This window comes from Gavialis gangeticus, unplaced genomic scaffold, assembly GCF_001723915.1.
Source record: "Gavialis gangeticus isolate Ggan-Ray unplaced genomic scaffold, GavGan_comp1, whole genome shotgun sequence".
Taxonomy (NCBI): domain Eukaryota; kingdom Metazoa; phylum Chordata; order Crocodylia; family Gavialidae; genus Gavialis; species Gavialis gangeticus.
Genome location: NW_017729031.1, coordinates 34,422,537 through 34,447,819, shown reverse-complemented (window position 1 = coordinate 34,447,819; position 25,283 = coordinate 34,422,537). Strand labels below are relative to the sequence as shown.

General features: G+C 46.1%; 1 protein-coding gene across 2 annotated transcripts in view; it reads left to right on the top strand.

Moving 5' to 3' along the window:
• Nucleotides 1-25,283, top strand: part of GLI2 (GLI family zinc finger 2) — a 325,860-nt gene that overhangs the window by 58,359 nt on the left and 242,218 nt on the right. For both annotated transcript variants that reach the window (XM_019522605.1, XM_019522604.1), the window contains exon 2: nt 13,137-13,323. In XM_019522605.1, the coding sequence (XP_019378150.1) occupies nt 13,161-13,323 (163 nt within the window). In that variant the 5' untranslated portion in view covers nt 13,137-13,160. The remainder of the gene's footprint in view (nt 1-13,136; nt 13,324-25,283) is intronic.

Here is a 25,283-nt window from a genome sequence, read left to right as displayed (position 1 = left end):
GCGGTTTGGTGCTTCGCACCAGGCACCAGTTGGTACTCTAACCTATGCTTTATCTTCTTAGAGCATTGACTTGCAAGAGTTTAAGATAATGTGCTGCTAAGTTGTTGGTGACCTGGAAAGATGTAATGCTATTTTTGAAGCAGAGTGCCACCCCCACCCCCTGACTCAGTCCTTCCTAAATCAGTTTTTACCTGTGACTTTAATATTTCATTTATGTGAACTTTTCCACCACTTCCAGGAATGGCAGCTAGCTCTAATTTATATAATAAAGGAGAAAATCTGATTCCCTTTGTTTATTATCCAGGCTTAGCTTTGGTATAGAGGCAATTAAAGACTTTCTTCTCATCTAGTCCCTGGGTACCCTGATTAATTTTAATCTTGACATCTTGATTTTATGCTAAATGAGTGCTCATTTGTTCCCCCTTTCCACTGTCCCCTGTTGTTGCTCGTTTAATGCCCTCCTGACTATAGTAGCCTAGAAAATCGCTTCCCCTTCCACTCCCCCTTGGCAATGATAGTCAGCCAAACTGTACAGTCATCTTCTCCTGTAGGATATCAGCCACTGTTCCCTAAACCACATGTGTTACCTAACTAGCTGCTCACTTCTATAAGTTTATGACCTCTGTCCTGCTCTTTCTTCTCCTTCAGCATATTTTTAATGCCTTTGACCAAGTCCATCATCTGTTTTATTTCATGTGAAGCTGCTTTGATGTTCATTTTCATGTGACGATCCATCACCGGCAGATCCTTACCCACTGGTTTGAGATGTTTATTCAGTCTTGTATGTAGGTAGACTTGTGTCTTAATACGCTACCCTCCTGGAGCATCCTATTTCTTGCCAAGTTTTCTTTCCATTTTTACCAGCATATATCTCGGGCCAGGATTAACTGTCTTCATTGAGTGCCTGGAGAGCTACTCATTTGTACTTCTGGTTGGATTGAGCAGCCATCCGCGGGTACGATATGTCCCGTAAGTGCCGAGGGCGTGTTGTAGCAATGTGGGATTCCTTCCCCAGCCCACCCAGTCAGTCTCCAGTCGTACGCAATTTTGTCTTGTCCTGTGATCTTCCAAGCCTCCTCTCTTGTCTCTGGTTCCAATATGAGGCAGTCTTCTTGCCATTTCTTTTGCTCTGTGTGTGTGTGTGTGTGTGCGCGCGCGCGCGCTGTGCGGTATGCTTGTACTATTGGCCAAGAAGGCCACACATGTCTTTCTAGTACAGTGGTCTCCAAAGTGGGGTGCATGCACCCCAGGGGGGTGCAGGACGTTTCATTGGGGTGCAGGAAGAAAATATTAGAATTTCTATTTAGATGTATATTTATATAAATATACACATTTTGGGGGGGTGTGCTCAAAAATTTTTTACTGATAGGGGTGCGCGATCAAAAAAGCAATTTGGAGACCACTGGTCTAGTATAATGCTATTTGTATAACACTTGCCTCTTCTTCCGCAGTCCTCTCATTCTCATGTATGCATGCTGGTGGCTGATGGATTTCATATCCAATGTTTCTGTCTGTTAAATTGATTTAATTCATGTGTTGCTGTATGCATTTTACACATGGGCAATGGAAGGGGATCCAGAGCTAGAACCAGTGCCCAGTTCCTATAACTTAGGCCTTCACCACTTCTTTGCTAAAGGAGACCTGACTTAGGGCACAGAGCTGGTCACCGTCATTACCAACCAGCCAGCATTGCCACCCTTACACCTACACACACCTGGCATACCACACTTTTACCAAACAAAGTATTTATCTGAGGCTTTATTCTTGAGATCCCAGCATCCCCAAGCTCCTCCAACATAGAAATTAAACCCAGAAGGAAATCTCCTTTTAATCACTTCCAATTTCCAAACGATTCAGTATCCAGTTTGGGCATCTCTAAAGGCCTCTCTCTGCCCTGTCGGATCCCAAGTCCGGTGCTTCGCCTGCATAGGGCTTCAATTCCCAAACTCATTGTTGCACCCAGACCAGCTGAAAAAGGAGTCAATTCTGTGTTTGTTAGAAATCAGAGTTTCCATTTCCCTTGGACCGTTTGCATGCCCAGCACGCATGTGCACACACGCACAACACACACACACGCTCACACTTATACTCTCGCACATTCTCTTGCACCCCCCCCAAGAAGGGGTCAATATGAACCAATTATTGTGGCCTTGAAATCAGTCCCTTATCTTGCTGATCCTCTACTCCAGCCTCTCTACTGTCACGGGGGTCAGTTGATACCCACCTTTATATATCTGCCAGCATGGGAGATATGTTTATTAAGCATTCATGAGGTGTTAATGGTTTCTGCTCACATGAAGAATGGTGAATAGAGCAGTTTTGGCATAGTTTCATAGTTTCATAGTTTCATAGATTTAGGGTTGGAAGGGACCTAGTAGATCTTCTAGCCCAACCCCCCGCCAGGGTGGGAGAACAACCACACCCCAAAAGAAAAACGGGACTCAAATGAGTCCAGCCAGGTAGGCATCCAGCCTCTTCTTAAAGACCCCCAGGGTAGGGGCCAGCACCACTTCCCTTGGAAGTTGGTTCCAGCTCCTAGCCGCCCTAACTGTGAAGTAGTTCTTGCGGATGTCCAATCTATACCTCCTCTCCATCAACTTGTGCCCATTACTCCTTGTTATGCCAGCGGGCGCCAGGGGAAACAGCGTCTCCCCCAAACCCTTCTGGTCTGGGCATGGTGTCCCCTGCAAAAGAGTTTGCTGACAGCAAGGCATTTTGCTTTCTTCAAAAAAACATTTGAACATTTTGGTCTTTCTTTGGGGTGGGGAGTAGGAGGAATTCCACTGCTGAAAATTAAAAAGTATATACATATTGAATTTTCATGGAAAACCCAGAGTTGCAGTGCATACTCTTTTTGGGGGATATTTTTGCTTGATCAAAAAGAGCACTTTCCATTAAAAAAGAAAAATCAGAATTTTTCTGACCAGTTTTAATGGTGATACGTCACTTTTAAGCCATGTTGCTTGCCAGGTAACTTACCCCAATGTTTTTCCATAATATATTAACCCAGAGTCTTAATGCAAGGGCGCCTTTATTATCTTCTTTTCTGACAACTGTTCACTTGTCGGAATTTGTTTAGTAAAAATCTCTCATGATAAGACACGTATAAAAGGCTTTGAAAGTACAAATATGATTTTGTTTTCCGGTTCTCCTTCTCTCTGACCCCACCGTCCCTCTTTCTCTCGGCTCTTCCATAGCGGGAAACAAAGACAACTTCTTACAGAGAAGCAAAAGTTGTGTACTCCCGTCTGCATGTCTCAGCATGGACCTGGTGCCTAATCTGTGTCTGACTCTGGGCTTTTATGTCTGCTCATATGTTTTGATGATGTATTGTAATTGTTTTAACCCAGCATGAGAAAGATAATTTCTGTTCGAGGCTCTCAGGTTGGACTGGCGTCTCGCCGCCTCAAATTGCTGAGTTGAAAATCAACGTGAAACAGGAGGAAATGATTCAGATTTCTCTGTTTACTGGGGGAAAAAAAGGGTTTAATGTCGAGGAGTTACTAATTCAAAGTGAAGGGCATGTTTATGGAAATACAAAGTCAGCATTTTGGGGGGTTCAGAGCAAGTACAGTGCAGATTTCTCCAGTAAAACCTTTTATCCACCAATACCTCAGGCATGAGCTGGAAGCAGCTGGGAGGGGAGAAAGTAGTTTCCTACCTCTGGCCCACCCAACCTTTGGCCTCTCCTGAGAGTCAAAAAGGTGTCCAGTTAATGCTGATTACATTGGTGATACGCGTGGGCCAGACGACTCATTGCCTATGGGCTTCTAGATGGCACTAACTCCTGATCTCTGCCATCAACCCAATCTTAATTTACATTTGGCCTCCTCCCATGTAAATTAAATACTGTACGTCTCTGCGAGTGATCATTTTGTACTGCGATCCATGTGGGAAGACATACGTGTGCATTAGGGCTATAGAGTTGGAGGGAGTCATGGAGAAGTAGGGGCATTGACAGGCCCCAGTTGAAGTCCCCAGCCTTAGTTGTAGCCAACACCCAATGTCTCTGGGGAGGCTTAAAAACACCCTAACGCATATAGGGTGTTAGAGATCAGGGACAGATCAGAGCAGTGCACCTCCTTAGCCCGGCACTGCTGCACTGGGGCCCCATGCTGCCTCCCATCACCCTGCTTGAGGCTCCTTGTTGCCTCCCTTGCCGGATTGGGGCCTCATGCTGCCTCCCTTGGCCCCACGATGTGTCCAGTTGGCTCCTGTGTGCCCAAGTCACACCTATGCTGCCTCTGTGTGCCAGGCTGGCATGCTGTCCAGTCCACAGGGCTCCCTGCGAGTCCAGAAATTTGGTGGCAGGGGAAATTTGCTGCTGTTTTTGGACCTGTGGGCCCCAGTAAACGGGTACACCTGTGGTGGCTTCTGCAAGAACGGGAGCTTGTATTCTTCCATTTCCTGCCCCTACAAATGCGCGACGTGCCCACTCTCCCTCCAGGAAATCCTTGCAACACCTTCTTTGTGCTGGGGTCTCAGTGTGTCTCCCATTTCCCTCTCCCCAGTCATTCTGGTTTTGTCCCATTTCCCCTGTTCATGCCCTTCCCCACCGTGGCAGGATGTCCTGTTCCTCCATCTGCCACAGGCTGGGGTTTGAGTGGCACCCTCCATGTGAGGGTCCTGGTTAGCTTTTTCCCCATGCCCCCTCGCAGCGAAGACGGTTCACCACCTTTTCAAACACCACCTTTCCCACCTTGGGACGTGTTTTCCCCCTCCCCATCTCCACTGCTAGGTCACAGCTTCCCCCATGGCCATCAGGTCCTCCTGAGTCCCTTGTCAATCTGGTTTCTCTCTCTGCTCATTCACTTCCTTCCCCCAAATTCCTTTTCCCAGCAATCCTTCCTCACCCCCAACTTCATTGTCACCTTTGGGTCTCTACCGTTCCCCTCACCACTTCCCTCTAGCTCTCTCTGCTTCCTTCTCCATCTCCTCCTCTGTCCACATTTGGCTCTTCTCCCCCAGCTTTTTCTACCCTGGGCTCCACTCTAGGTCCATTTAAAGTCTTCCCATAACACTGCCTGATTCCTATTAGATTTACAGGGTATATGCTGTCCCCTAGCACCGCGAGTAAGAACTTTTCCAGCTATTTAAGTTGGTCTAATAAAAGAGATCAGATTTACCCAAAAAACCTCGTCCGCCTGTGTCCTCAGACCAGCATGGCTACAACCTAGATCTCTGCTACCTTTGACACCTGAAGGCAGCTGCAGGGAAGGCTGAGTTCCTTTGCCCTGCTTTTCTTATGAAACAAGATTTCCTGGCATTGCAGAAAATCGGGTGGTGCCCTTCGGCGTCTCAAATGTTCCCGGAAATTTTGAAATGGCAGCATGCGCCGTTCCAAAGCTGTCGTGTGCGGGGCAGATGCATGGAGAAAGCTTGAGTTAGACCTTGTGTCACTGGGCCCGTTGAAGGTTGCTGTAATGTCTCGGGGCAAAACCCGAGTAGCCACGTGGGCTCGGTTTTGCTGTCCGGAAGCTGTGGGTGGTGTTCTCACTCGGTCTTGAAGTCAGTCCAGCAGTGGATCCATTTCACGTTGTCTGCATAAGCGTGTTCATTCAACCCGTCGCTCGAATTTAAACTAGATTGGTACAGTCGTTTGGAGCGACATCATTTTGCAAGTTCAAAAGAGGCCTCTGATTTCAGACGTCTGTGGTATACAACCTGACTCGTTATAATGATGTCAGTTCTCATGACTCTTCCACGAGTAACATGAATTTACCCAGGACTATGGGTCACGGGAGAAACTTCCCTGAATTTCAGCACTTCTGGGGAAGGAGGCAGGGGACCCCCTCCAGCTGACCCCATCAAGGCCATTGCAGGAGGCCGACAGCTCTTTTTTCTATTTTTCCAACAGCCGGGCAGAGGAGAGCATAGAAGGAGACCTCCATCTACCTCCTGTGCCCTCGTAAGCAGCAGGAGGTAAGCTCCCCCCTGCGGCACCCAGTTTGGGAACTAGGAGGTGCGGGACCTTTGGAGCCTGCAAGGGGAAGAAGACGGCTTCACATGTTAATGTGGGATAGGTAATGCACTATAAATTTACACCCAATGAAACTGTGCGCTAGATTGCCTGTAAAGCTGAGATCTTAGTCGTTTCCAAGGGCAGAAATGTTGTGCAAGGGCAGGCTGGAGTCCGAACTGGGTGTCAAAAGGCACTCACAAATGATTAGTCATGGGTTAATAACTGCGCTGCTCTTTCGGAGATTGATGTTGTATGAACCCATGTAGATCCTATAGTGATAAACTGCATGTTTGGATAGTCCATGCATTTTCTGGTGGCTTGTGGTTAGAGCCCCCCTCTCCTCCCCTCTGTATTCAGTAACTTGAGGCTGCTGTTGAGAGAAAGGAAAATACAGGGGTCAAATTTTGCTCGGTATGCAAGCCGTGACTTCACCAGGTTAACTGCTGCTACTTCCATGCAACTGAGGCCAGAATTTGGCTCACAATTTGGAGACTGAAAAAAGGAGAACAGCAATACTATTGTAAGCCAGTGGTCAAACTTTTTACTCAGTTCATAAGCAGACTTACTTATGCGAAAGGCTTTTGCTGTGAGCAAAAGAAGAGATGCTAAGAATATTCCTCTATTTATACAAATTAACGTAGTGGGGGGGGACGTAATTATTTTTAACTTGGAGACTTGAATGATGTATTTGATCATTTTAATCTTGTATAAAGAGGTAAGATAGACAATAACGAAGCAATAGAGAGACTGTAGTTGTTATCAATCTTTTGAGATCGGTCAGGAAGATGTCGAGTTGTTCGGGGAGGCCTCTTATGATGTCTTTTTGCAACTGTCTTTCTAGGTGGTTTCGATCTTGGTCATTAGGGTACAATTCAGTAGCCCAATCGCGTCCCCAGTGGAGAAGACCCCCAGCTAAGCCTCATTGTGACCTTGTGACAGTTGTGATAAAACTATAGTGCATCATTTTGTGCACAGCTAGTCATAACCGATCATTATTCAATGAACATTTTCTGGGGGGAGAGTTTTTTTCCCTACAATTTCTGGGGAAGAGAAAGTGGACTCTGAAGAGCATCAGTGTATTCCCAGGCTCACTGCCTGCTGCTTCTAGACCAGTGCCTGTAGAAGAAAGTGTCGTGCCCATTCCTCATATGCTTAGTAGGAGGGATTGTTTTAATAGGAAAGTTTTATGGTGTCTTGTTTTCCCTCAAAGGCAAATGTGACTTTGTTGTTTTTAATTCTGGAGGGATTTCTTTCTTTTAATATCCAGTGCAGCTGTTAAAATAGCTGGGGTTGTCCAGGGCAAATCATATAGCACTTTCCTCGCTCAGATCTCACATGGCTGCCTTTTTAGTGTCACTGCAGAATTATATTACAGGGCATCTGAGCAATGCTTGGTATTAGTGTCAAAATCAATTATCTAACCCTCCGCCAGCGGAGAAAGCTGCAAACCCAAAGAACAGGCCAAGTAATCCATTTTGGGTTTCTAATTCTGAGTCATGACTGAGGGCACATGCTCGTGTCTGAATAAATGCACGGGGTCTTTCTCTGTATAGGCACTCCAAAACGTGCACTCTTTACCGGTAAAAAGCAGGCTCCCCGTGAAACCCTTTTTCACATCAAATGGTTCGCGGCTACGATTAATCTGTCACTGGATGTAGAAAGTCTCTGAGGCACAGAGCAATGGAAAAAAGTTTAGCACTGAGTAGAAAACAAAATATATATTGCTTAAAAAAACCTCGAATGGAGAGGGCTTGATAGAGAATGGGCTTTCCGCCTTCTTATACTGGTGAGAGAGAAACTTTTTTTCTTTTAGTATTGTCTTTCTGAGGAACTCAAAGCTCTTTGCCAACATGACTAAATTAGGCATTGCAGCTCACTGCTAAGGCAGGAAAGCGCTGCTTCCCATTGCGCAGATGTGGAAACTGAGGTTAAGTCGTTTGCTGCAAGTTGCATAGGATGGTGGTTTTCAACCTGTGGTCCACGGACGCCTGGGGGTCCACAGGTGGCATCTGAGGAGCCCATGAAAGATGATTATGGTCTGATGAAAGTATGTGAAGACCCACACTTACAATTCAAAGGGGTCTGCATCTCCATTCAGACTTTCCAAAGGGGTCCACACATGAAAAAGGGTTGAAACCCACCGACATAGGAAGTCTGGAATGGGTAAGAAGAGAGTCTAGGGTCTTTAGAGACCCCCTTGACCGCCCTAACCATATGGCCAAGGTGCTTCCAGAGCACGTGCTAGATGGATCGAGGGGAGATGTTTTCCTATTGCTGTCTAAGCACTTGTGTCAACCCTGATTTAAAAAAAAAAAAAAAGAACATCTACAAGTCAGGGGGCTGATTTGGATCTATGCCCACTCCTCGGTATCTGCCAGCAATAGCATTACCTATAAGAAGCAACAGCAACTTTGACTGGGATTCTTGCTTCTTAGCAGCTGCTCAGAAACTCACCAATTTATATCAGAGTGGATCCTGAGCTGGCGTCCGATGGGAACAACTTTTTGGTCATTGCCGACCTGGTGAAACAGTGGTTTGGAGGTGAAAGACTCAATATTGCATTTCCAGTTCTTTCCACCACCCAGTACCCTTAACAAAGCAAAAATAATTATAGACTTATTTACCCTAAATCCCTTAAATCCCATAAGATTAGGGTAGTTGCAGTCTAATCCAGTATTTGAGAAGGATTTACCTGTTTTAATACAACCATTTATTATAATCGCTCAAGTTATTTTTTTCATTCATAATTAACATGCAGACAAAAGAAGGGAATAAGTTAGGGTTGAGTTTTCAAGAGCATCCACTGATTTTGGGGGGACCTTGGTTGGGGGGGTGTGCTAATTGACACATGTCAGAATAGACTCGATTTAATGCTTCAGCAGCCTCTGTCATGTGCCTTCAGCATCCCCACGTTTCAAAATCTTGGCGAGGGCACTTTAGTTAAAGTTCATTGAATGAGTTTAGTTAGTGTCCCCGCCACCATTGGGAAGTGTGGGACGCTGAATACACATGACGCTGTGGGCGCTTTAATTAGAGCGGCTCTTATAGCTACTCTAATTAACATGCCCCCGCCCTACACCCTGGAGCACATGTATAGGCACCCTCAGTGTTCAGTGCCCAGTTTGAGCCACATTTAAATGTCTGATTTGCAGAAAGTAGACCTGCAGCTTCTGAAGATCAGACTTTTTCAAGGTATCGCAGATGGGGCAACCCCGGCCTTGAGGCATCCTTGAATCCCTAGACCCTTTTGAACACGTAGGCCTGAGTTTTGCAGCACACAAACGTTTCATTAAAACTGAAGCAAGAGAGTCCTTTAAAATATTCAGAGCAAATGCCTTCTTGACCACTTGCTTTATTGTGGTTTATAGGTACAGAAGTACTGTTGTTAACTGGATGGTGATTAGTCCTTTATAGCTGCTCCATGAGATTAACAAGCACCTCCGCTCTGAATGCCAGCGGGAGTTGTGCTTCTGCGTTCCTTCAGTGCTTTTGGAAATCTCCCCTTCTAGGCATCATTTTCAAACCCAGGAGACTAAAAGTTGGCTTCTAAATCCATATTTTGGCAAGCAAATAAAAGCTGCCCATACAAATTTCTCCCAGCACTTGCAAACGGCAGTGGCAGAAGTAGGTATGAGAGTCTTTTCTGAAGGATTGGTCACTCACTTAGATGCCTAAAATAGGCACTTGCAGACACCCAACTTTAGGCACTCCAGTTGGAAAAAGTTGGCCATAATACACGCATCCAGCGAGTCAAAGGTTTCCATTCTCCATGCACTCCAGTTAGTCTTATGCAAAACAGGGCACATTCACAGCAGCATGGTCGCAGTAAGCCCTGGGGGAAGAGGAAGGGTCTGATTTCAGACAAAATTGGAAAACCTTGAAAGCGGGGAGACTAAGAAGAAACAGGTGGCAGGCTAGTAATTTGGCCTCGGCAGTTTATTTGGTTAACGAACAGAAGCCCAAGCTGTCAGGCCCAGGTCAAACACTCCACCAATGGAGTATATTTATTTCATACACGATCTGTTACCCAAACTAATTTCTGGATTAGAGTCTTGTACAGCTCCGGCCCCAGTGGAAATGTCCTGTTCTTACCATCCAGCCTGATGCCTCATGCGGGGAGGGCTGGGGTGCTCATTAGTGCTGTGCAGACACTTGTGTGTTTCCTGCGTCATCAATAAATCTTATAATTGTGATGCTCACCATTTCAAATGCTGGCTTCCAGTTGTGTGTCTGCAAATTGAGCCCACAAATCCAGCGCTTTAATTCCTCCATTAACTTGAACTGCACACACTTGCCCTGCTTTTGCCAACAAAATTGGATCATTTCTACAAACGATCCCAGAACTATTTTTTGTTGTTGAGTGAAAGCAATGTTGTTAGGACCTTAGGCACTGATCCTGCAAATGTGCAAACATGTTTAACTTTAAATGTGCAAATAGCTCTATTGACTTCCCTGGGACCGTTCAACTGCTTCAAGTTAAGTGTATGCACACATGGCTGCAGGATGAATACCTTTAAGATTAAGAGCAACATGACATGCATTAAAAAGGAAGGGAGAAAAAATGCGTTTCTTCCCCTGATATTTTAAAAGACATGGAGACAACCCAAGAAAGAGGAGGTCAGGGCAGCAGCTCCAGCAGGGCAGGAGCTGTAGAGGAAAAGGCTTTGCCATGCTGTGGTACAAGACTGCCAGATATGGAAAAAAGTGTTTTTTGCTTGATAAATGCTGCAGATGAAATGCTGCATGGTGGCACTAAGATGCAACACAGAACTTGAACAGTTTTTCTCTGCTTGATTCAACCTGCCCAGGTGAAGGTTGAAGTGAAGAAGAGCACTACCTCTCCGCAGGCACCCTCTTTGGGCGTGGATACCGAGGAGCTGCTTCTCTAGGTGGCTCAGGAGTTAGCCCTTTATAATTGTTTTCCCTTCTGCTGGTAAGGCAGGAAGGTAGCAAAACCATGCCATTGGAGTGCCATATTTTCTTGCATACAATATGCACCCCCTCCACCCCCCCAAAGCCCTTTCCCCGCAAAAAAAGCCTTCCCAAATTGGGGTGGGTGTAGAAAATCAGCTTAATGTCTGGAGTTGGAAGCATCCTGATTTGCCTCCCGTTTCACAGGGCAGCAGCTGTGGTACGCTTGTTCAGGCAATTGTGGGAGTCTTTTGACTTAATGTTTCCTTATTCTTCTCTTGGCAGGTGTTAACTCTTCTCTCCTTGTTAATGGTCTTCATCACTAATCAAATGAATCTTTCTTAGGGTAATTTTTCTACCTACTAGCTGCTCCTCCTCTCTATTTCACAGCTTCTTTAACTCGGGTTTTTTAGCTGTTTAATACAGACCCTTGAGCTCTTTTCAAAACCATATATCCATCCTCAGAGGCCATAGAGGTGAGTTCAGCACCAGCTTTGGTGATGCCAAAAAGGGAAGGTGAGCAAATTGAAGATTAGGCTCTCTCCCAGCTCTATGCAGCCATAACTCTGGAAAAAAATCTTTTCCCCCTTCTTTCTGCCTTTCAAAAGCAAGGCTATTATATTTGGAGAAGTGTCGTATGCAAGAAAATACGGTATTTGTGCATTAAGCGCCATTGACTTGAAAGCTATCAGTCAGCCTACAGAAAGGCAATCCAATCTAAATTGCACACGTCAAATTAAAAATATCGAGGTTGTGAGGAACGAAACCCTTGATGTGCTCATGGCTGGATTACAGTCAAGTGCGGGATGAAATGTATGCATCATGCAGCACAAATGGGAGTTGCTGGAATTTTATATCAAGGCGCGTTTTTAAGATAGGAGGACTTTTTTTTTAATCCAAGCTGCTCACTGCTCTGTTCATTTTTGCTCACCAAGGCAATGTGAGGAAGATTTGGATTGATGCAGTGGCAGTCCAACTCACTTTGGTCAGAAAGTTCCCGTCTGGTTTCCTGGAAGTATTTTGGCTGGTCCAGTTAATTCCTGTAACTTAAGCAGCTAGTGCGCTCCAGTAAATCTCAGCTGCTGGATGGCCTTCAAGCATGACAGTTGAAACTGGAACAGAGAAAGGGATCTAGCTGTGGGTTTTCCCCAAGACCTGTAGAAAGGTGGTAGGACTGCCCCATGGCGCCGGATGGTTTCAGTATATGCCACCGACACATCTCCTATAGTGGGCCAACAGAGATGTTTAAAATAAAGTAAGTGAAAGTTGGGAGGATGCCTGCAGAGAAGTAAATGTGTCTGGAGGTCAGAAATGAAAGTGTGTTTAAGGACAACACAGTTTTGGGGTGCATTTAATTACCCAGGCATACATTTTTTTCCCAGCTGGTTGGTGTGGGCCAGGCCTGGGAAAGATGGGTTGGGATTTTGGTATTCTGTGCTATTCTCCACTGTAAGATATTGTTCAATGCATCCTTCACCCCTCCTTACTCCGGCAAAACTCTGGATGATTTTTCTCCACTGACTTTGGGCATGAAAGCACCTGTGTTGAACAGACAGCAAGCAAGGGAAGTTTTCTCTGGCCAGTAAGTGCCGAGTAGGGTCTTAAGGATATGTTATTTCAGGTGGGTAAAAAATTGGAAAGGGCACATTTGAGCAAAAAGATTAGTTTTTAATTTAAAAAATGAATGTATCTGCATCCAGGCAAACTGCAGATTTCTGGGCAGCCTGAGTTATCGCTGTGACGGGCCGTGCCTTTTTGTTTCTCAGCACGTGATAAAAGGTTCATGGTCGTGCGGACTAAACCTCTGGATCTCGCTACCACTTTCCACGCTCTTCAGTCATAGAAACCCCCTGGTCCATCCTCAGTCTCCTTCCTCCCCACTGTCAGTGGCTGTCTCTTAAAGGCTTGCAATTCCCCCGCCTCTCGCTCCCTCCACCCCGTTTTTACACTGATGATATAATAACCTACAAAATCAAATCCAGTCAGAGCTTTTATTATTTTTTTTTGAAGAACTGAATGAAACCTTTGAGGTCTTGAGTGTCTTCAACAGCTGCAAGGTCCTGGGGAACGGAGAGCACTTGATACCTTGCAGAATCGCAGGCCGCTTCTGTTTCCGGTTATTGGGGTGAGGAATGTCGCCGGTCGCCGTCGTTCTTTACGTCTGGATTGTGCGAAGCGTTGGGCTTTCCCTTGCGGCGTTGCTTTTGCTTTTTCTCCTGTTCAAGAAATGACTGAAATGTGGGTGTGTGTGTTTTGTGTTCCTCAGGGTTGCTGAGCTGGAATATGCATGTCTAAGATGGAAACTTCTGCTTCAACTGCTGCTGGGAAAAAGGAAGGGAAAGGTGCAATTCTGGAGGGGAATAGCTTTACAGAGACGGGGAAGAAACCTGCTCCCTTAGCAGCGGCGACGGCGGCAGCGGCGGCGGCAGCGGCGGCGGCGGCACAAGGAGGTATTTAATGTTTTCCACACTTTGAAAGCAGCAGGGGTGTCTTTCATTAGACTGTTACGATTTAATACGAATGGTGGCATATGTCCTCGTGTAAACATGCTGAGTTTATTGGGGTTCCCAGCCTGGAAGGTCACCAGAATTGAAGGCTGACAGCTTGCAGGCGCTCTGCCGCCGTATGCAGTGCACCAGGTCGTTGTACCACGCCGGTCTGCTATCGCTCGTGACAAAATTGGGTTTAGGGGTAGAGAAAACGAAGTTTCCACTGACGTGGAATCAAATCTGAATTAAACTTAACTGGAAGAGACTTCTGAGCATCGGCCACTGCTGCCCACTCTGCATTGGCTTTCTGTGATGCATAGGGCATATTTCTGTTGCATGTTACAATGTCAGGTGGTGGGGTTGGTAAAGCTAAGCAGATTTCGTATTAGCATCATCACAGCAAATGGTGCGTGCTTCTTGCATCTGCTTTGATTTTTCCAATGACTGCTGTAGCCTTTTTGGTCCTTGCTTTTGGTTTTTTGCTGCTAGGAAAGGACCCTGGATCGCTCTGAACCATGCAAAATGGCACGCAAGTACAGATCCCCCACCGCAATTTCTCAATATTTCTGTTGCATCAGAAATAGTCCAGAATTTGATTTCCTTCTCTCCGTTGAGCACGTTCGCTAAGTGTTTGAGCATATTGCCATTGAGGCCAGTAGCACTCCAATGGTTACAAGGGTTGCACGTCGATATATTGACAGTATAGGCAGCAATTTAAACATGACTTGCAATGGCAGAGAGCGGGGGCATGTTGGCCTGTTTCTTTGCCCAGCCCTGCACCTTCAGGGACTAGAAGAAAAGGTGGATCAGTTCCTTGCAAGACTGAGCGGGGGAAACCCTGCCACATTTAAAGGCTGTGTGTGAGCTCTCAATCAGGCGGGAAGGTCAACCAGCTGCATTTCATTAACTCTGGAGGTAAAAGGGAGTGGAGCCACTTGCAGTGGGCCCCTTCGCACTAGGGAAAATTTCCCTCGCAGGCTGCAGAGGAGCCGTCTCCAGGGCCCAGTAGGATGGAGCAAAGGGCAGCCCTGGGCTCAGGGATGCGAGTAACTTGATGAGAGTGCAGCCTCTTAAAACAAGGGGGATTTACTTTGATAAGACAGGGGGGTTCAGAGCTCAGGACCGGCCAGGCCCCATGCCATGTGCACGCAGCAGACTTATCCCGCTCTGGGGATGAAAGAAAATACTGCGTGTTGGCAACCAGTATCTGGACCCTAAATTAAATGTGGCGATTGACACTGGGAGTGCATGTCAGTGTTAAGACCGAATGAGGAAAGGATCTGGTTCCTAAACAGGGGATTATAATGGCTGTGTAGGATCCCATTGCCCTTTTGTCTCTTGCCTGCTGAGCTGCATCCGTCTCCCAACAACTGCGCGTACCCCAGCTCTGAATGCCAGCGCGAGGAGCTCTTTTGGCATTCGGTGATGTTTTCAGGTACCGGGAAAGGAAGGTTTCTTGGCTCAGGTGGACAGTATCACCTTCTTCTGTCTGGGTACAGAAGCAGAATGACCGCTCCCAGGACGGTGTGGAAAGAGAGTTAGATCTCTACCATTTGTGTGTGACCAGTGGCATCCCCAGGTCTATGGATTTGTTAGTAAAAAAATGCACTGCAGAGCTAGCTAGTTTCTACCTCAACATGAATCCTCCTATTCCTCCTTGCATGCCTAGTAATGACTCATCTCAAGAAAGCAGCAAGTGCATGTACGGGCTGCTGCATGGTGTCGGTAGCAAGAGTTAGTAACTTGAGTTTCGCTTTCAGTTGGCAGAGCTAAGATAGCTACCCCTGCCTTTCCTGCATCAGCTGTATAAATCTGTTTTACGCATCCATCCTTTCCAAAGCTCGCGCTACATCTAAGAAACATAGTGGAAAGTTCAAATGTATGGGACAAGGAGACCACTGTTGGTATGTAGCAAAGCAGAGTCGTTCATCCCCTCGATCAGTCTTGTCAACCAAGGAAGAGTCTCTTAAAAAAACCCAGAAGAGCTCTTACAAAGTAATGCTTAGGAGACAGGGCTGGGCTGAATCCAATCTTGAATGGGCTGGGATCTGAACTTCTTGTAACAATTACTTGTTCATATTTAGGGAATGGAAAAATTTGTGGGAGTGACATCTGCAAATCTGCCATCAAGAGGCCAAATCTGACTGCTGCTAAATAAGTATAAGAGTATGATTTGGAAAATATTGAGGCATCTCTTTAACATGATCCGTGCCCAGAACAGCATCCACCACCCTGGGCATGTTATAAAGACCAATTGATGTCAATGAGACTTTAGCGTAGGCTTAATTTTAGTCCTTGCTTAGCTGCTATTGTGAGCGGAACGCTTTTTGAGATTGGTACCTAAATCTGAAATAACTTTATCGAGGACAACTCAATTATTCTGGATTTATAAAGGTGAAACTGAGACCAGAATCTGCCCCCAAAGCTGCGTTTTCTCCACCGTTTGGTTTCCAACTGGAGACTTGTTTCTTTTTTTATGCATGTGACATTGCGTTTCACATTAGCTGAGTGCTATCTACTCTGAAATGAATGATTTACAAGCTCAACATTTCTCATCTTATTAAACCGAAGTGGAAAAGTAAGAAGAAGATTGTTTGAAGATGTCAGGAGAAGTATGATGAAAGCATTGTGTAATGAGATGTAAAGAGCAAAATCTATATCATGCTGTGAAAAGAAGTGTTAATAAATTACCTAAAATGGCAAGCAGTAGAGTAGGCTCCAGATCTGATAGTAACCTAGAAACTTTATGAGCAGTATGAATGTTATTTTATTTTTTGAAGATCTCCCTCTGAAATCTGAACAGGATGAAGTGAGGGTTTCCAAAATGGAAAAGTTCCTCGAAAGGCCAGCGGTGTGTGTTTACATGTCTCTATATAGAAAATGAATTGGACTGCTTCATTTACGTAGGAGGATTGCAGTGATGTCGCCGTGATGATCCAAGAAATATGAGAGCGGATACGAGGTTTTGGTGATTTTTTTTAATTGGACCAGTGCATCCTTGAGAGCGATGTGTAAACTGTGATTTAGTCACACATGCATGATCATACTTAGCACTTCAGTAGCAATCTTCATGCTTAAAGTTCTTAGCAGATGTGGGTTAATTACTTGGGAAAGTCCTGTGAGATGGGTGCCATTTGTATACTCCTATTTTACAGACATGGAAAACTGAGGCAGAGGCATAACCAAAAGAGGGGGGCAGTCCTGAAACATTTGAGTTTTTCAGCTCCCAAAGGCCACAAGCACACGTCTCTGTCTGCTCCAACATTAAGTCCTAGATTTTATTTATTATATAGATTATACTTTCCCTATTGGCACTGCCTACCTACTACATTATCCCGTGCTAATGTTGCAGCTGCAACGCATGTTCTCCAGATCCAGACAAACATGCTCCACAGTCCTCTTTCTTCCCCCTCTGCTTGTGTCTGAGCCCTTTTCAGTTTGGTCAGGCGTCAACAGGCCAAGTTTTTCTGACTAAAGCATTTTTTCCTTGTCAGATCTGAATAGATTCACAAGGATCTGCTTTTAATTAAGACGTGATAAAGTGACACAGTAACCCGAATATTCACGAAGCCATTTAAGAACCCGCATGGCTTTTATATATTTTTGTGACTTTCTCCCTTCCCTTCTACTTAGCTGGCTCCGAATATTGGTCCCAAATGCTGTCTGCAGCCTTGAACAAATGAAGTTATGGCTGGAGGAAAGGAGATTGGCATTGTGGATGCTGTCAGTGCCGAGGGGTTCTTTCGCACTGACAATCTGCATCTCATATTTTTAGTCTCCTAAACCTGCCATTTTAGAGATCTTCTTTGACATTTTTTTTATAGTAACCCATTGATCAGATGTTCAGAAATTGGTCTTGTAGAAATGACATCGGGGAGTCTCTTCTAATTTTCTGTTTTTTCTATAAATCATACTGGCAAAGGAGGCCCCCCCCTCCCTGCCCCCCCCACCTTTTTGGTTTCCAGAAGTGCGTGTGTTTGCAGGGGGAGGTTTTGATGGTGATATTCAGGAAATACAGGCACTCACATCTTGCAGTCGCGGCCTCATTTTTTGGAGCATACTTTGCAATATTCAGGGTTTTTGAATGCAGTTCATATTCCTTCCCAGGGCAAAGGGCAGAGTCTGCATTTGGTCTCGGGACTTCCCCCCATATAATGAAGAACAGGCTTGGCTTCAAGGGTGCAGGGCTTGTCTCTCCCTATGTGCATGGCCAGGTTGAGTTGACCTATATATTTTAAATAAGTCGCACTTTAAATTGTTGAGCTGTCTGGTTGGGGGGCTCACTTCTGATCCCGGTCAGAAATTAAATCAAAATTGTAGAAGGGGCTAACGACCCGGTATTAACAAGACCCAGAATGCACCGTCCCCTCTCAACTCCCCTCCCGGGACACAAACACCCAGTTGCTAAATTGATGGTGTTTATGTTTGAAACATTTTTCTGATGTCTGGTGCTGTCAAGACTAATTTTAGCATTTCTAAAGCTGGGTAAAAATACAGCCTCATTACTTTGATGTCAGAGCATAGTTTACTATTAGTATATTCTGGGGTTTATCATTTTAGTCATGTTTAACACGGCTGCAGCAGGCATGCACTATTAAATCTGGCTTATTTTACATTCCTGTCCGGGATTATTTATTTGGAACAATTTCCTCTCTATCAAAAGACACGGCTAATGCTGAGTTTTAATGTGTTATTTACACACAAAATAACCTATTTACAACTCGGTATCTGCCGGAGGGAGAATGAATGGGGCAGTGCTCCCTCCATTCTGTTCTATCTGAGTTTAACAATCTGGATTGCTAATAGAACCATTTATCATGGGGCGGTAATTTATTTTATGTTAGCTGCACAGGTCTCACTGCCTGTGATCTATGGAAATACTTTGTCTATAATGAAGTTCAACAAGTCACTTGCTGTAAACACGGGAAAACCAAGCTGTAGAAGCAGGGAAGCTCAAGCTGCACTTTTTCCAGCAGGTAGCGGTCTTTTAAGATTAGCGCCTTGCTCAATGAAATATAGCTCCCGCCTCCGGACATATTTGCAAGGCTCAAATGCGGGGCTGCTCTGCAAAGGGTTGGGGTTTGGGGGACCGTGCGGTGGCTGGGTTTATGGGTTGGCTGGGAGGTTGAGCGCTACCGAAGCAGCGCGCTCAGCCCTTTCAGTAGGGAGAAGAGAAGGGCAAAGAGCACCCCCCCATTGCTCTCCTGGGATCTTCGTAAGCAACCCAGGAGTGGCGTTGGCACGGTGTCCGTGTGCCGCTCAGCTTGTCTTAGTCCTGGATTATGGGCAGACTATGCCAATGAGATGGAAGAAATGCACAGGTCGCAGCAGACCCCAGTAAAATAAAAAAAATGGGTCCTGAGAAGCACATCAGAAACAGAAGCATCTCTCCTCTCTGCTCGCCAGGCTCACCTCTCCTCCGAACAGCATTCTTCATCATTTTGCCCTTCTGGGAAAGGCACTCGCATCATTTTAGGCTCCCGGCTTGGGATTTAATTGTTGTAAACTTCTTGCAGGTGTTGGGATTATTCTGCTTGCCTGGGTCAGCTGTCGAGGGGGGGTGAGGATGAGCGCCAGGGGCATGTCCACTGGTGAAGTGGAGGAGAGGGAGAATCCCGTTGCCCATACCGCAAGCTGCCCATAGCAGAGTCTGCCTTGTGCTGTGTGCATGGACAGTGTCTGACACACTGGCTCCCATTTTGGCTGGGCCAAAGTAACGGTAGTCACGAGTCTCAGGGTGTTTTTCCTGTGCGTGAAGGGACCTTTTGTCACCTGCTGGCCTATGAATGGACTTCACTGTCGTTGCTGGCAAACTACTGTGGTCCCACTCTTGTCATTTGTCATTGTGGCCAGGCTCTTTGGGCACAAACACAACATGATTATTGTGGTATAATTAACCCCAGATTTTATTCTGTAGTCCATTTAATCTGTACTAAGACGTGAACCCGACTAAACCAGGCCACTATATGGTGGGAGAGCTAGTGTAGCCTGAGCAAACGGGTATTGCACGGGGAGCTAGATTAGGAGAGCGGACACACAATTGGTCTAGTCCCTCCTGACTTCGAGGGGTAACTTGGCCCCAGAGTGGAGTGATTTCCACCAGCGTAAGGCTGACTGTCTTGTGCATCCTCTCCTCTTCCATGTTGGAGTTGGGTCAGGTAACTGTGGAGTAAATTGATTGTGTCTCCATCTCCATCCCTGCCCCTCTTGGGAGCTCAAAGGGGTGATTAGAAAATGCTGATTCTTTCCTTGGTCTTGAAATAATTGTATTTGTGAATGCCTGCGTGGTTTGCCCCATGTTGCACACTTGAACCCTGCTGTCCAGGAGGGACTAGAGGCCCAGAAGGACAAAATGCACGAGGTCAAAACCAAAGGACACCGTGCTGTTTCTCTCAGCTAGCGGGTGACGAGCAGTCTGCAAATGGTGTGCAGGCAAGCGCCCGTGAGCAGTGTCTCCAGCTCTTGAAACAGTCCCCCAGGTGCAAAGTGCTTTAGCTGATACACAGGCAAGCCAAGGAGATGAGGAGCCCAGAGCACGGGTGTGCATGCTAAGCAGGAATCCTTGTGACCTTGCTAAATGCCTCCTCTCTTATCATGTCCATTGTTCTCAGTATTCAAGGTAGGCCAAACGGCACCGGTAGCTTCAACAGCTAGCAATCAAGTGAGGTGCGTGGTGCGACGGACTGACTTATGATGCAGGGAAATGTGCCCTGGGTGGCTCCGGCAAGGATGCTGTGTGGGATCCAGCCTGACTTGACCGTGGGGTAAAAGGACGGGGCCTTACTGTAGATCAGCTGCATCACAGGTACTGCCTGTGTACACTTTTATCCTACAGTGGATGCAAGCTAAATTGTCAGGGCTCAGACCTCAATGAAAGGGATATAAGTGACTGCGGCTAAGCAGGCACTTACCGTGGGGTAAGAGCGTGCATACAGGCAGTTCCTGTGCAAGAGCTGATAAGAAGTGAAGCTCAGTAAGTTGGTCCTGTGACCTTGCACCCATTGAGATCCATGGTGGCTTTTCATCATCTTTGCTGCCAACCAAATAAGCCTCCATCACTCAGGTTTCTGCTTCTCCAACAAGATCGCTGGCCTACCGTCTTCCCTTTTCCCCCCACAATGTATGGGGAGGTTCCCAGGCAAAAGCCTGCCTCATCCTTCTGCACGTCCCTTTCCTACAAGAAAAGCAGCCTGATGACAGCCAGGCTGGCGTCGTGTTTGTGATTGCTGCTCTTCATGGACTACAAGCTGGCACGTGGCACTTTTGCTACCCAGTGCTCCCAGTTCACTCGACCTCATGTGCTTGCTTGTCTTGTCCCCTGCTTATGTGTCATCTGTTATACTGGCAGCTGTTTGGGGAACACGTAGCCTGGGTTTGATTGGTGTCTAGGCTTTTACTATAATGGAGTATATGGTCACGGTGGAGTTGCGCTTGAGCAGACACTCGCCCGTCTGCCGTGTTGGGTGTCCCACGCTGGACCCATGGCTTAAACTCCCCTTGATCTGAGTAGGCTGCAGCACTGGATCTTTCCTTGGTCTCTCTGGCATTGCTCTTGGTGCTGTCCCTTTCTGGAAATGGGGTCTCACAGCCCGTGTGGCCTAGGCAAAATAATAAAATGCCAGTATGCATTCTTTTGCCTCGTTTTCTTGACTACCCGTGGGCATTGCTGGGGAATAGGGGAGAGTCATGACCGCACCTCCTCCATTGATTTCTCTATTATGGCCTCTGTGTTTCCCTTCTACGGGCAAATGTACGAAGCGGAGGTGTATAGCTTCTTTGCATTTATACTGCTTTCTGAAGCAGTGCTGTTTCCATTCCTGCTCTTTCTTTCCCATGGCTCTCTCCGTGATCAGGCTTTTGGGAAAGGGGAGCAGTGGAGAAAACGATGCGCAGAAGGCACTTCACGCACAGTGAACACCTTGATGGGCTGATAATAGAGGTGCAGGGATGCACTTGTTGAATGTGATCCATCCAATTAATGCTGTAGCCTAAAACACCAGCCCACCTCATCATTTATATGTGTAGGTCAAGTTGGGGTCTGTAGCCCCCCTGGGCTGTGCCACATGCATTAAAAATAGAGACGAGCGTGGTTCAGGTTTTGTCTAGATAGCCGGGGGAGAGTTAGGGTATGGCACTGTTTTGGGGATAGACTGAAATCCTGTCTTTGATTGATGTTTTTAAAAAGAAATGCAATGCCACATGGTGGAAATGAAGCTCTTAGATGCAACGAACTTACTTAAGCTTATACTGAGAGAGGTAAGGTCTGGACATAACTAAAGCAAGAGGACTCCTGTGTTTAGATCCCACCTCAAGACTGATTACCCATGTGCCTGGGCTTGCCCCACTTTCCGTTTGTAAAACAGATCTTACCAGCCATGTCTTGTAGAGCATTATGAGGATTATTTTTAAAGGATGTCACAGATGAAGGGCACTGAACGAGAGCTAAGTGGCTTTTGTTATGCGATGCATAATACAGCAGAGCAGGGGTTCCCAAACTGGGGCACGTGTACCCCCAGGGGGCACGCAAGACATCTCTGGGGGGTACAGACATCTCTGGGGAGAAATTGTGTAATGGTGGATTTAATTTCCATTACAATAATGATTTGCATTTTAGGGGTTCAAATATCAAATGTTTGCTGGTAGGGGTACATGGGCAGCTGGTAAATCTGGATGGGGGTATGCAATCAGCAAAAGTTTGGGAACTTCTGGAGTAGAGAATCCCACAGGAATACTGCACTGTCCTTCCTTCGAGATGGGGCAGGGTGGCTCAGTGGTTACAGGGTTTCACTAGGGCTACAGAGGAATGAGTGCACATGTCACTCTGGTCTCACAGCAAAGGCTGCTTTAGTTGTACCTGGTCATCTGAATGAAGTTAAAGGCTACTTATCTGATGCTAGCCATATCCCTCCCTGTATGCCACTGGCTCTGGGGAATCGCTGTATCTTGACTTTCACTTATGTCTATGCAACCACCTCACTCTTTGTTGCCTTATCAGGCATGACTTTATAGGGGTTTGTTGGCATATTTGGCCCTCGTTGCCATAGTATCGTCTCAAACTTTGTTGTTCCTTACCTTCTTTAGCTACCTTTATGCCCATTTTACAGATGATTGAGACACAGAAAGTAAATTACTTGCCCCAGATCAAACCATATGTGGAAGAGCAAGGATGGAGCCCCGAATCCCAGGCTTTGAATCCTAGGCTGTCAGTCCTCTTCTCCTTTCGTGCCGCGTCTGGGCGGGTTCTAGCCATTTGTGAAGACGCCGGAGGTCATGTTTGGTGTCTGCCCCAGGCGACCCCATTTGAAACTGGGCATCCAGTTCCTGGGATACTAGCAGTAGCAAGATTTTCAGCAAACCACATCAGCGGTTGCACATAACACTGCATTGCACATCCATTGTTCAGTTTGCTCTTTCTTTTTATTGCCATAAGGTTGATGTCGTAATACTCCTTCTTCGTGCTCAATGGTCGTGGCCTACCAAAACAGTCTGCAAGCATGGCTTGCTGCATTCGAACCTGACTTCCACCTCACATTGGGAAGCCAAAGGAGCGAAGTCTGCCCAGCCGCACCGTTATCAGAGCCAGTAGAGTTATTTCTGTAGAGTTACTTCTAGTTTACACTGGCATTCATGAGATCAGCGCGTTAGCAACCATTTCCCAGTCAAGCGATTTAAAACTATTGCTAAACAGAAGTGGAAGAGCTAGTTATGTCTAAAGGCTACAAAAGACTCCTAAAAATAGCCCGAGTGGAGGAAAGCTGTTAATGCAAAAGTAAATAATTACATTAAGGCAAGCAACTGGAGAGGCTAGTTGTGTAAATCACTTTAAAGAGAACAAGCCTTAGATAAAATCCATTCTTTTATCACACAGATTAAGTCTTCCTTTTGACACTAAATAATTGATAGGGCTTGGCAGAGCGCTCCACAGCTGCCTTTGCGGAGCAGTGGGACTGCTCCTGAGGTCAGGCAAGTGGCAGAGAAAAATGTTCTTAAAAACGCCGTGCATCCAAAACCGGCCCCAAGAAACGGGACTCGTATTCCCGGCACTCCCTGAAGAACGGCTGCAGCCCCTTGAAAAGACAGCCGTGTGCCTAGGTGGGAAGGAGGATGCTGCATTGCTCCCCTCCGGCTTAAACTGCAGCCTGGGAAGTGAGACGGACTGCTTTCCCAATTGTGCGCGGCGGGGAATGCAGCGGAGGAGTTGAGATGGATCGTGTGAATAAAACACGATCGTATTTCTCTTCGCTTCCCCGTGCCGATCTTTGTACGAGCACAAACTACCTGGCCTTGCCTGTTCCAGGAGCGGGGAGCTTGCAAGCTCTGGCTCGAGCTCATTTCTATCGATATTCTTTACTTGCAGGGTTTCCACTGCCCCAGCATCTGAGCGCCTCGCAATTTTTAAGCCGACGAGGGTCTTTGGGTAAATCTGATACCTTTTATTAGGCCAACTCCAATAGTTGGAAAAATTCTTCTTTCGATTTTTTCCCAACTATTGGATTTGGTCTAATAAAAGATACCAGGTCACTGGAAAAAATCGCAGGCTTGCAAAGAAGAATTTTTCCAACTATTTGAGTTGGTCTAATAAAAGCTCCAAGGTCACTGGAAAAAATCGCAGGCTTGCAAAGAAGAATTTTTCCAACTATTTGAGTTGGTCTAATAAAAGCTCCAAGGTCACTGGAAAAAATCGCAGGCTTGCAAAGAAGAATTTTTCCAACTATTTGAGTTGGTCTAATAAAAGAGTTCAGATTTACCCAATGACCTTTGTATGCCTATGTCCTTAGACCTGCACCGCTACAACCTACACCCTCACAATATTTAATGTACATGTGCTTTTTCACCTGAGAAAGCCTTGTGATATAGGGAAATGCTTTTATCCCCATTGTACAGACAAGGGAGCTGAGGCGCAGCCCAAACTTCCCTGTAAGTACCTTAGGCCAGGTTACACAGGGAATGGGTGACGGGATCCTCCTGAGTCCCAGCCTAGTGCTTTCACTACTCTCAGCCTACAACATCCTACTGCGCTCTTGCTGACGCATGGTGTTAACTCAGTTGCAGGCCCAGACCCTTGCATTGTCTCTGTCTGTAAAAAGGGAGATCTGCTTCCCTGTCGCACGAGAGAGGTGTATAAATTATCCTTATAATATATAGTGCTTTTGTAGGTAGGGGCTGTCTTGTTTCTTGGACGTGCCTAACTCACTAGGGTCCCAGTTTAGATGCTGCTGTGTTACCAATAATGTTTTCTTGGGAACTGAAGGAACTTCAGAGTCGGCAGCCTCCCGTCCTGCTCTAAATCAAGGACCTGGACATGTTGAGCAAGTTATAAATTGGTTGGAATTGGGTGGAGAATTGGCCTCAACAGTCACTGCTGAGGATAAGGCAAGTTTGCGAGTTATCATGGAGCAGAAAAAATATGTTGGCCATCCACTTAAATTAGAAAAATGATCTGCGTTTGGGGTCATATTAAAATCTTAGGCTTGGAATCTGTTTTGAAGAAACTTAGATTTGCTTTCCAGCACATTTGATAATGGTTTTGGGAAGAAATCAGACAAAACTTAATGGATAGAGCTGAGCTGTGGCTTATGCCCTTGGAGTGACTGAATCCAAGGCTGAAATAAAAGCAACTACAGTGTGTGAGCCCCCGCAAATACAAACCAGAAAGGCTCTGCATAACCTCTCTGAACTGAACTCTTAGCATTTTCCATAGGTCTGCAGAGGATGTCTGTCTGTTTGCCTTTGTTTTTTCTTCCTTCCTCTTTCCTTCTCCCATCATCATGATTACTTTTTGGGCTTTACACAAGGGGCAATACTTTCAGTCCTGGAAAATAAAAACAGGACTTCTCCAAGTGAAATAATTTTATATTTTCTGCTACTAACATCTTAACTTCCAAATAATATTACCTTGCCAGGGTTGAATGGGGGGGGGG